Here is a 13,176-nt window from a genome sequence, read left to right as displayed (position 1 = left end):
ACTGTATTAGCATTAATTTTAATGTGATGTACAGCCAGGGTTTCTGTGCAAATTAACACCCATGCTGAAACTCTTTCTGCATTGCTTGGATAGTAAAAGCCCATGGTAAAACAAATTTAAACCCAAGGTAACTACAGGGAAAGCTTTCTGAATTGGCCCGACATCTTATGAGCAGATTTCTAGATTCTTTTTTTTTTTTTTTGCAAGTACCTGAAGATGTCCTCCTCTGTGAAAATCTCTCCTTTGCTATTTAAAAGTGGGTCTGTCACTGCAAACATTCTCAGTCTACTCATGAGTGTGGACAGACTTGGTAGCTGCTTTCTGTATTCCACAAGATAGTCAACAAATATAAAGTCATCCAAGATATAAAACTCTTGAAATAAAGAGAAGACACAGACAGCAACAGTTGGCAGTTTTAGTAAGATCACAAGACAAGGACACTCATTAACTAAAGTAAACATGCTACCATATTGCTTAACAGCAGAAAATTAATGTCACCCGAGTTAAAATCTTTTTCCCTGCCTTCATTTTCTGACATATAAATGGGTTTTTTGGGCACGTGAACACCATATTTTTAAGTTATGAAAAACATATCTACAATTAACTGCTGAAGCAAGTGCAAATGACTCTAAATGGCACAGAAGCAGTTCATAACATCTTAACAATAATAGAATACAATGCTCTACTGCATCTCTAATATCACTTTATACACATAAAAAGCAATTTGCTGCAGTTTGTGTCTGTTGTGCTTTTATGTTTGATATCTACTCTGTACATGCACTGGAAGGAAATATCACATGCTGTAAGTCCCATTTTGCATAGGGGCTCAATGTGGGAAATAGGATGCCACATTAGGATGCTCACATTTTCCCCATTATTTTACACAAAGTGTGCAAAACATGCTTAACAGACAGAAACTGATTTATAAGAATCTTCACTCATTGGAGGCAATTCTATACATTGGTGCCTCCATTTAAGGGTGCCAATGTTGAGCGCTGGGTGCTAATTCTATAATGGCATCTGGGTGACAAGATCCCATTACAGAATATTAGTATAAGTCAGCAAGGATGCACCTAAATTTAGGCATGGCCATTTATGCCATTGTCAATGGCAGGTGTGAATGGGTATGTCTATATGTGCAAAATGATTCACATAACTAATAAGGCATGTGGCACATGAAAACATGCCTATGTCCCTGCCCATGCTCCGCCTGCATATATACCCCCCTGCAGTTATGTACTATGGTGGTTATTTTAGAAATTCTATTCTTGTTTTAGATGTCTGAAAACCAGCATTGAGAGGGCCATATTGCATGGATGTCCAAATCCCAATTTTATAAAGCCAGGATATGGATGTTCTAAAACTGCAAGGGAGCATGGACAGGGTATGTTTTGGGACGGATAGGGAGGGGGCCAAAATATGGATGTCAAACTCCGATTTCAGAAGAGGAAGGAATATCTATTACTAAAAAGATGGACATTATTATTTCCATCTCATAATTGGAACGTCCAAGTTACAGAAGGGTGTTCCTATTGATCAGCTGTCCACTGGAAAGATTAAAACACATCTGTTCCCTAATCCCACAGTAGCTGCTGTCCCCTTCCCTGCCTCAAATGTGAAACTGGCAAGGGATACCAGGCTCTATGATAGATCTGCATGGAGGATTATTAAGAATGTCCATAGTTCCTTTAGCTGAGTAGCCACCTAAAGCGAATGCTACATACCTGTAGAAGGTATTCTCCGAGGACAGCAGGCTGCTTGTTCTCACTGATGGGTGATGTCCACGGCAGCCCCCTCCAACCGGAAACTTCACTAGCAAAGGCCTTTGCTAGGCCTTGCTCGCCAATGCGCACCGCGCATGCGTGGCCGTCTTCCCGCCCAAACCGGCTCGTGTTCGTCAGTCCCGTATATAGCAAGACAAAGACAAGGGAAGACACAACTCCAAAGGGGAGGCGGGCGGGTTTGTGAGAACAATCAGCCTGCTGTCCTCGGAGAATACCTTCTACAGGTATGTAGCATTCGCTTTCTCCGAGGACAAGCAGGCTGCTTGTTCTCACTGATGGGGTATCCCTAGCCCCCGGGCTCACTCAAAACAACAAACATGGTCAATTGGGCTTCGCAACGGCGAGGACATAACTGAGATTGACCTAACAACTTATCCAACTAACTGAGAGTGTAGCCTGGAACAGAATAAACATGGACCTAGGGGGGTGGAGTTGGATTCTAAACCCCGAACAGATTCTGAAGCACTGACTGCCCGAACCGACTGTCACGTCGGGTATCTTGCTGCAGGCAGTAATGAGATGTGAATGTGTGGACAGATGACCACGTCGCAGCTTTGCAAATCTCTTCAATCGTGGCTGACTTCAAGTGGGCCACTGACGCTGCCATGGCTCTAATATTGTGAGCCGTGACATGACCCTCAAGAGCCAGCCCAGCCTGGGCATAAGTGAAGGAAATGCAATCTGCTAGCCAATTGGATATGGTGCGTTTCCCCACAGCCACTCCCCTCCTGTTGGGATCAAAAGAAACAAACATTTGGGCGGACTGTCTGTTGGGCTGTGTCCGCTCCAGATAGAAGGCCAATGCTCTTTTGCAGTCCAATGTGTGCAGCTGACATTCAGCAGGGCAGGAATGAGGACGGGGAAAGAATGTTGGCAAGACAATTGACTGGTTCAGATGGAACTCCGACACAACCTTTGGCAAGAACTTAGGGTGAGTGCGGAGGACTACTCTATTATGATGAAATTTGGTGTAAGGGGCCTGGGCTACCAGGGCCTGAAGCTCACTGACTCTACGAGCTGAAGTAACTGCCACCAAGAAAATGACCTTCCAGGTCAAGTACTCCAGATGGCAGGAATTCAGTGGCTCAAAAGGAGGTTTCATCAGCTGGGTGAGAACGACATTGAGATCCCATGACACTGTAGGAGGTTTGACGGGGGGCTTTGACAAAAGCAAACCTCTCATGAAGCGAACAACTAAAGGCTGTCCTGAGATCGGCTTACCTTCCACACGGTAATGGTATGCACTGATTGCGCTAAGGTGAACCCTTACAGAGTTGGTCTTGAGACCAGACTCAGACAAGTGCAGGAGGTATTCAAGCAGGGTCTGTGTAGGACAAGAGCGAGGATCTAAGGCCTTGCTGTCACACCAGACGGCAAACCTCCTCCACAAAAAGAAGTAACTCCTCTTAGTGGAATCTTTTCTGGAAGTAAGCAAGACAAGGGAGACACCCTCTGACAGACCCAAAGAGGCAAAGTCTACGCTCTCAACAACCAGGCCGTGAGAGCCAGAGACTGGAGGTTGGGATGCAGAAGTGCCCCTTCGTCCTGTGTGATGAGGGTCGGAAAACACTCCAATCTCCACGGTTCTTCGGAGGACAACTCCAGAAGGAGAGGGAACCAGATCTGACGCGGCCAAAAAGGTGCAATCACATTCATGGTGCCTCGGTCTTGCTTGAGTTTCAATAAAGTCTTCCCCACCAAAGGTATGGGAGGATAAGCATACAGTAGGCCGTTCCCCCGATCCAGGCGGAAGGCATCCGATGCCAGTCTGCCGTGGGCCTGAAGTCTGGAACAGAACTGAGGGACCTTGTGGTTGGCTCGAGATGCAAAGAGATCTACCAAGGGGGTGCCCCACACCTGGAAGATCCGGCGCACTACTCTGGAGTTGAGCGACCACTTGTGAGGTTGCATGATCCTGCTCAACCTGTCGGCCAGACTGTTGTTTACGCCTGCCAGATATGTGGCTTGGATCAACATGCCGTAACGGCGAGCCCACAGCCACATGCTGACGGCTTCCTGACACAGGGGGCGAGAGCTGGTGGTGGGAGGCGGGGCTGGTGGTTGGGAGGCGGGGATAGTGCTGGGCAGACTTATACGGTCTGTGCCAGAGCCAGTGGTGGGAGGAGGGGATAGTGCTGGGCAGACTTATAAGGTCTGTGCCCTGAAGAGGACAGGTTCAAATCAAAGTAGGGTATACACAAAAAGTAGCACATATGAGTTTATCTTGTTGGGCAGACTGGATGGACCGTGCAGGTCTTTTTCTGCCGTCATCTACTATGTTACTATGTTACTATGTAAATCGTGGCAACACTCCATGCTACCAATCCTAGGGCAAGCATTTGCTTTCCCATGTTTGTAACTGAATGTATAAGAAACCTGCAAGACTAGTGAAGTGCTGTATATTCTCTGGAGAGCTCACAATAAAAAATTTAAAAAAATTAAAAATTAAAAAAAATCACAAACGGCTGAAGTGGATTTTGAATCTGAGTCCCCTGGTTCTCAACCTAGTACTCTAACCATTAGGCTACCCCCCAGTTCTTCACAGATGGCTATATGGCCGTTTTATAACATGGACGTTTCTATGCTGCCACAAAGATGCCCATGTCCCTTGTTATTCTCCATTCATAATTTGGACATTTCAGTTTGTAAAATGGATGTTCACTGGACATCTCCAGCATATGGATGTCCATTTCTCATGTATTTTAGAACAGGCTGTATATCAGCAGATCCTATTCTAAAATACATAAGAAATGGACGTCCATATTCTGAGTTGGTCATCCTTTCTAAAACCTGCCTCTATAGCACTTAGGCACTATCTTATAGAATAGCGCCTAGTGCACATTTGTGCATAAACTATCAGTTGTTGGCACCTATGACCTGGCATAAGTGGCACATAGGTCTAGGTGCCAGTTTATAGAATAATCTCCATAATGGGCTCAATTTTCAAAAGGCTATGCAGGAAGTTGATATCTAAACTTTGCACTTACAGTAACAATAAACATCTAATAATTTTTCAATAAACCCCAGCTGCACATCTAAATAGTTAGGTTTTATTTATGTTTGCTGAATTTATTTTCTCTGTACTGCTTTCCTTAGTAACTTATCAACTTAAGAGGATTCATTAGATATATTTTTAATTACCCATCACTCCTAGGAAAGATCATTTATAAATAAATTATATAGCACATGTACCAGTACAGGTCCTTGAGGCAACTCTACTACTGACCTTTTTACATGTGGAAAACTAATCATTTGTTTCCTGCCTCTTTTAGCCAGTTTCGAATTCATAGAAGTTCATTGCCTCCTATTACACGACTCTTTCACTATCTAAGGAGTCTCTCATGAGAGACTCAATACAGATCCAAAACCACCAAAATAACGCCCCCCCCCCCCCCCCCACCTATAAATCAAAACAAGGAAGGGAAAGCTTGTTCACACAACCAAGTTTTTACTTTGGATTTTGTTCCTACCTAAAATCCAAAGTTACAAAGATGAGGACACTGTGAGGACACTGAAGAGTGAGCCCTAGAGCTTTTGGCTTTTTGACAGCAGATTTTACCATCACAGAATGGTGAGGAAGCTGAAGCTTCTCAATTCTGGGGGCCTTCGGGACTCTATATAGAGTTAGCCTTCTTATGAATGAGATGTGGGTCTCCCACTGCTTCATCTGTACAGACTGAAGTATCCTGTGCATGGACACTATTGCAGCTTCCTTTCAGAGGGGCATCAAAGTCTAGCATATCCAATATCTTAGCCCTGGTCTCATCATCAACATCTAACTGAAACTAGATGGACTGAGTCATCTCCCATACAAAAGAGATGAAGGTGAGTTCTGCAGGGGGATATTTTCTTCTCTCGGGGTGAGATGGATCTGATGGGATACCGAGGGACCTCTCTTCTAAGAGGACATCTGGTTCCGGGTCAGACTCCCAGCAGTCCAAATCAGACTCAAGAAAATAGTCCTCCAAGGACATCCCAGTCTATGTCTGCCTCAGTCAACTGAGCTGATGGCCAGGCTCAGAGCAGGAACGCTGAAGAACGGGGGTTCTCCTGGGCCATGAGGAAGCTTCCTCCCTCCGAAGGACTGGGTACTGACACAAACTTGCATGATGTAAACCACCTTGACTTTGTAGATTTGGCAGTATATCAAGTTTGAATAAATCATAAATCAGATCACCTTGACCAGTACTAACTCCAGTGTCCTTCAATACATTGATGCTGGTGCACAGTCCACAGGCAGAGCATGGACCTCCAAAACAGGCTATAATTCCATTGGGCCCAGCATTGAAGCCCTCAAAGCCTTAGTCTCACACTGAATGAGAAAACGCCCCATCTCCTTTTAGAGGAACGCTTGGATTCACTCCTTGAGGTCAGCCACTGGTAAAGGCTGTGGCCCAGCCGGTGTTGGTCAGTTCTTCAGAAGGTATAAGGGTTGAATCAATGGCCCGGTCCTGGGTTGAAGGCGGCTGGTGCGGCTGTTCCGATTCCTTGGAGGGGGAGCAAACCTGTTCTGCTCCCATTACAAGGGGCAGCTTGTGTTGTCTGAGTATATCAGATTACCTGTCTATATATTATTAAGATGCTTGTATGGACCAGGTCTCTGCATTTCTGCAGTCCTTTCTGATTAGCCTTTGTTAACACCTCTATTCAGCACTCAGTGTGTTTTAGACCTTTGTTACTGCTTGCCTCTAGGCATGCTAGGAGAAGCAGAATTCCCCTTCCCTCTGATTGCTCTCTGTGAGAGAACAGGAAGCTGTACCTAGGTCTTTGATCCAACATACAGACAGCATGAACTCTCCATGTTGACTCAGTAAACTGCTGCTTGTTTTTTACCTTCTCAGGGTAGAAAAGTATAGTGATTTTTCACCTCTGCGTGGTTGCTTATGATTACCTGTACTGCTACTCTGCCTGTTGATTTCAGTATCCAAATTACCAGGCACTGACAGTTCCTACTCTCTGGAGAGAGGCTTATCACAGACACAAACTCAATCTGTATATGCAGTATCCCTAATCCATTTTAACACAACTGTGACTGAATTTTTATTTTGTATCAATTGGATTAAATAAAGAATTTGGAATAAGGATTAAGAGTTTGTTTGGGGGGGTTTTTTGTAACTAGAAGACTTCTGGATACACAGGACTAATGTAACACCTTTTTGAGACCAGAATAAACCCTCTCAGCGCAGACGTTTCTTCGGTATGGAGGTTGTCAATGCCTGGTGCTCCTGACTCCATGCCTCAAAGGGGATCAATGTCGATGCTTACTGATCTTCACCCAACACTGATGCTCCTCAGTGTCGATAAAGATGACGTTGAATCCTTGAGTCCTCAGGGCAGGGTCCAAAGATGCTCGAACCTGATTATCCACTACCAACAAGACAGGTGAAGACCTCCTCAAAGTTGATGTGCCCCCAAGTGCCTTATGCTTCTCCCAAAGCCATTAGGTTCAACATCCCTCAGTGCCTTATGCTTCTCCCAGAGCCATTGAGATCAACACCTCTAATGCCAAAGTCAATAGACAGGACTTCTCCATCCCAAAAATCTTTTTACACTACTTCTCATGACTTTGAATATTTCTTGTTGCCATCTGTGAACACAGTTTACAAGAAGGATTATGATCAGGCCCCAGACATGACAACCACTAATTATGGGTGTATTAAGGATATGGTCCTGTCACACCAGAAGCCACTTTTAAAACCACTGGGAATTTTCTGGGACATATCAGGAAAGATAGCCAAGGTGAAATCAAATAATTGAATTGTGGAAAAAAGGTAGCTGACCAGGGTGTTCGAGGCAGAAAATAAAAAGAACTTGAAAATGATGAAAAAACTGAGAAACTAAGGGAAGGGTGGAAAACCTGGGGAAACCCTACACATTGAAAGCAGCAGAAAAATAGCAAAAATTACTCAAAAAAAGTTCAAAGACATGAGTTGAGGGGACAGGAAGAAGATCATGTCCTTGCTCCTCTGCAATGAGAAAAGACTGCCCTGGTCCCACACATCGAACATAGGTGGGAAAGCACATAAATGTGCAGAGGCACACGTCCAAAGGCTTCTAGAAATTAAGTTGGGAAGCATCTCTGCACCAGGATCCGTTGACGAAATCAGATATATCAGATCTGATCTGCTTGTCATTGGAGAAAGGTTTTATTACTATAACCCTCTATTCACCTGTTCAGTACAGATTGTAAAATTATGTCTTATCAGATAATTTTCTTTCCTTTAAAAACGCAGCAGATGAATCCAGTGACTAGTGGGTTGTGACCATCTACCAGCAGGCGGAGATAAGAAACACTGAACTGAAGTGCCTCATGGGACGGATAGCTCCTGGCTAGTTAGTATTTCTCCTAACAAAGCAGAAGGAAAACCAAGGAAGCAAAAACCACCAAATTCTCCTTTCTCACAGTAACCAATATCCACTGAAATTTTGACGTGAAGAACAATAACTGAGCAACAACAACAAAACCAACATCGCCGAAAACTAAGGGAGGGCCCCTGGACTCATCTGCTGCATCTAAAGGAAAGAAAATTATCTGGTATGACATAATTTTACATTCCTTGGCACCAGCAGCAGATGAATCCACTGACTAGTAGGATGTACCCAAACAGTCCAAACTAGGGTGGGAAATCGATGCACCCAAATAAAGGAGCAACATCCCAAACCCTGCATTGGCATGAGCTGTGACATCCAGATGATAATGCCTGGAAAAGGTACGCAGGGACGACCATGTCAGCGCTCTACAGATTTCATCCTAAGAAACCAGCCGCATCTCTGCCCAGGAGGTAGCCACCGTCTGAGTACTATGCGCCCACAGCCACAAAAGAACGGACTTCCCAGCTGCCAGATATGCTGCGACTATCGTTTCCTTAAACCAGCGAGCGATAGTTGCCTTAGAAGCCGCTGCCCGCCCCTGCAAGGGCTGGCATGAAGGATGAACAGGTGGTCAGACCTCCAAAAGCCATTGGTCGAGTCTAGATAGTGAAGAAGGAACTGACGCAAATCCAGAAGCCAAACTCCCACGGGTACAAGTCCTTCCAAAAGGCGTGAAGAAACAATGGTTGATTAAGGTGAAAGGATGACACCACCTTCGGAAGAAAGGAGGGAACAGTCCTGAGTGTAACCCTTTCGGAGGAAAAATGCAAAAATGGGTCCCAACAAGACAACACCTGTAACTCCGACACACTGAACGCTGATAACACAGCCACCATAAAAACTGATTTGAAGGTCAAATCCTTCAAAGATGCCTGATGTAAGGGATCAAACAGAGCCTTCTGAAGTGCCCACAGAACCAGATTCCATTCCAGGCATATGCCTGTAAGGGTGGGCATACCTCACACGCACATTTAAAAAAAACAAGACGACATCTGGATGAGGCAATAAAGAACCAAGAATCCAGCCCCTGAAACAGGCCAAAGCTGCCACTTGAACCCGCAGAGAACTACAAAATCTTTCTCCAAGCCAACCTGCAGGAAGGCTAAAATTTGGGGAAGGGAAGAATGAAGCGGGTCTAAAGCCCACTCAGCATACAACTCAAAAAGCCTCCACAATCGTGCATAAGCCGCCAAGGTCGAATGCTTCTTCGCCTGTAACAGCATAGCATTGACATCCGACACACCCTTTCTTCCTCATCTTTGCCTGCTCAACAGCCAAGTTGTAAGACCATAATGGAAGGGATCCTCCATCTGAATTAGGCTTTGCCTTAGAAGGCCAGGAGAGGGAGGCAAGCGAAGAGGTTCATCTACTTGTAACAGAACCAGGTCCACTTACTACGGCCTCCGAGGCCAATTGGGTGCCACCAGAATCACCCGACCTGGATGGCAGAGAATCTGTTGCAGCACCCTGTCCAGCATGGACCAAGGAGGGAAGACAAAGCAGGAGAGTGCTTGTCCATGACTGGATCAGAGCATCTATAGCTTCTGATCCATGATCCCACTTTCTGTTGAAAAGCCGCAGGGCTTTGGTGTTGAGATGGGTCACCATGAGATCCAAACCCGGTGTCCCCCACTTGGCTTCTATCAGCCAAAACGCTGACCTGGAGAGTTCCCATTCTCCCGGATTCAGGAGACATCTGCTCAAATAACCTGCTTTAAACATTCCCACATTGATAATTGCAAAGTGGATGTCCCTGCTGTTGTAGCCACCACCTAAATGTGCACTCCTACATGTATGTTACAAAAGTATCTACATTCTGACCTGGATCTCTCAATCCTGAGTTCTAGGTTCTATATAAAATTAGCCTTCTGAGGTATACTACAGTCTAAGCAAATGGAAAAAAATGAAATTCACTAAAAGTATCAGAAACCTGATTCATTATCTTTTCAGCATAAAGAACACTACAATACCATAAGCTTTTGCTTCACGTTCCGTGGCACCAAATATGAATCTGTCAATGTGGGTGTACTCTTCCTTCCAATCATTCTGCAGAAGACAGAGTTCCTCCATGTCTGCCTGAGAACATGGATTTGAACTTGGAACAACTTCCACAATTTTGGTACTGATATGGAAGACTGTGGATGAAGTCCATTTCCTAAAAGTCAAAAAACGAATTAATACATTTAATAGTCCATGACCTAGAGATTTCATTTGGTATAAGGTAGCAGTTTGGGTAGAAAGTTGCAACTACAACCACTTTAATTCCCTTTATCAATACCTAGTGGGGTTGTTATCAAGCTGCATTTGGCTTATTAAGGGCTCTAATAAAAAGGGAGGGGGTATCACATGGAAAATTACCATAAGGTGTGTATGATCTGTATAGCGCTAATGGTTTTCTGTGTTGTTTCAATTTGTTGATTTTTGTGGTTTGTAATAAAGAATACTTTTTTTTAAAGGACTCTTATGTTGGTTTCAATGCCGTAATCCAGCATTATTTAGGTTAGCCTGTGGTATATAATGAGGTGCAAAACACTTCATTGTACATAAGTTCTATAACACATTATAGCTGGAGCTGGAAAAATAACCCCAGAAAAAAGCTAGGGCTATTTTACCATCCCAGGAGCATCAGGCCAAAAAGCCATAGCCCAATGTTCTTGGGTCACATCTTAAAAGGCCATTCATAGCACCCACGAGGTGCCCCCGCCTCCCCAGCCCAAGCCAAACTCCTTCCTGAAGCCTCCCTCCAAATAAAAGCCCCCCCATACAAGATTCCGAACCTGAACCTCCCGCCATAATACAAAATCGGCCTCATAAGTTAAGGTCCCAGATCCCCCGGGTCTACTTTAACAAATACCTGGTCCCTAGTGTTAGTCTTGTGGTACTACCACTGGGAGTCTTGCTTCTGTATAAGGCTTACACAGAAACATGACTCCTAGTGAAAGTATTGTGAATCTATCTTTAGGGGTCACTGGCACCATTCTGAACCAAGACTCAGCAAGAACAGGAACGATGGGGATCAAATATAATTAAGAAATACAGATTCTGTTTGGGAAAACAATGGCAGATTTAGGGAACATATTATGTATCATTCAGTGGCACTAAACAGATGCAGTGTAAGGTTTTTTTTAGGCTAACATGACCTGCTTGAGAGAACTGCAGCTGGTGAGAAAAGGACTCTGCACTAGGTAAATGCTAGATGTTCTCTAAACAGGCTAAAAGTAAAGGCTGAGAGGATCTAGAAGTAATCTGGTACCTCTTGCTAAGGGCGTAACCAGCCCTCCAATTTTTGGAGATCCCAGAGGTGGACTGAGAGAGCAACATATTCCCCCTTCTCCCAGCATTAAAAATAATACCTTTGCTGGCAGAGATACCCAAACCAGCACTGTAAACACTGAAGTGGATACTAAAATATCAGGGATGGTCCAAGAAAACAGCAGGGTAATCGATCTGCAAACTCCAAGATGGAAACCAAACGAAGCAGATATATATGTGGAAAACAATATTTAATGGATACAAGTCAATAAAATTAGCAAGCCCGACACAGGCCGTGTTTCGCCCCACTGGGCTGCATCAGGGGCTACAAAACAAACAATCATATAACAATTAAAACAAGTATAAAAGCAAATAAAAATAAAATAATCATTTCATTCCATTATCATAATTACATGCTCGGCTGATAGTCATAGAACACCATGATAATATAATTCGATATAAAAAAAAAATAAATTAATTAAAATATCCAAATGATATTACGACGTACTTAATTACACAAATTAAATGATAGACATGAATTAAACAATATTAATCAATAACATACCATTCACAAACAATATATATATATATATATATATACAAGTATATATATATATATGTGTGTGTGTATATTAATAAACAAATATGGAATGAAATATGTATTATAATAATAATTAATAAAAAATTACATAATATGTTACACATATAAAACAGTAAATTAGGTAAGTTAAAACCAATGAAATATATGCTGCGTTTATGCTTGACATAGATTTGACACATACCTAATAAATATCTGTATGATTATATAATCTCCACTTGAGTATCTAAAGAATATTAAATAATAAATAGTAGAAAAAGATGTAAAAAAAAATAAATTAATAATAAAAAATAAGATTAAAATTAAAAGTTAAAAAGTTTTAAAAGATTATTTAAAAAAATTTATTGAAACAAAAATGCTAAGGATTATCAAAATCATAGACAAGCATCCAAATTCGAATCATCTCTCCCTCTATATATACACACACATATATATATATATATATATACACACACACACACACACACACATACACACGTGTGCATTCTCTATTAAACTAACCTGATTCAAAGATTAGATATATAAATTATTAAATAAATAAATCATAAGCAAATCAAACATATAAATGGCAAGTGACCGACTCACCTGCAAATGCGCAGTAGAGACTTCCCTCTCTGTCCCGCCCTCGCGTCAAGACGTGATGACGTCAGAGGGCGGAACAGAGAGGGAAACGGAGTCGGACTGTCAGACGCTGCCGCTGGAGCCTGGAAACGAACATCGCACGCACCAACCTTCACCCTCCCCCCCATCCCCGCCGCCGCTCCCGCCCCCCCCCCCCCGTATCGGGCCCCCTGCACTGACCTGACAGCGCCTCTCACATCCGTGTGAAAGCGCTGCAGGCAGCAACAGAGATCTGCTGCTGCCTGCAGCACTTTCACACGGAGGTGAGAAGCGCTGTCAGGTCAGTGCTGGGGGCCCGGCACAGAGGGGGGAGGGAGCGGCGGCGAGGAGGGTAGCTGGAAATCTCGCCCGTTTTAACGGGCTTAACGGCTAGTTAAAATGAATAAATAACTAATTACAATTGGTGATAAAATCCAATAATATAGGTTACCTATCTGTTGCACAATCTATTTCAAACATAAACGCAGCATATATTTCATTGGTTTTAACTTATCTAATTTACTGTTTTAGATGTGTAACATATTATGTAATTTTTGATTAATATTTATT

At 43.3% G+C, this 13,176-nt stretch overlaps 1 protein-coding gene across 1 annotated transcript in view; it reads right to left on the bottom strand.

The window, feature by feature from the left end:
* Positions 1-210: 210 nt before the first annotated feature.
* LOC115459007 (protein shortage in chiasmata 1 ortholog-like) overlaps positions 211-13,176 on the bottom strand; it is a gene marked incomplete at its 3' end in the record, with an annotated part of 101,094 nt that continues 88,128 nt past the window's right edge. The window contains exons 5-6 of the mRNA XM_030188870.1: positions 10,127-10,311; positions 211-373 (exon numbers count right to left, since the gene is read on the bottom strand). Of these exons, the coding sequence (XP_030044730.1) occupies positions 211-373; positions 10,127-10,311 (348 nt within the window). The remainder of the gene's footprint in view (positions 374-10,126; positions 10,312-13,176) is intronic.

The sequence above is a fragment of the Microcaecilia unicolor genome, unplaced genomic scaffold (genome assembly GCF_901765095.1).
Source record: "Microcaecilia unicolor unplaced genomic scaffold, aMicUni1.1, whole genome shotgun sequence".
Lineage (NCBI taxonomy): Eukaryota > Metazoa > Chordata > Amphibia > Gymnophiona > Siphonopidae > Microcaecilia > Microcaecilia unicolor.
This window is presented reverse-complemented; position numbering and strand designations above follow the sequence as displayed.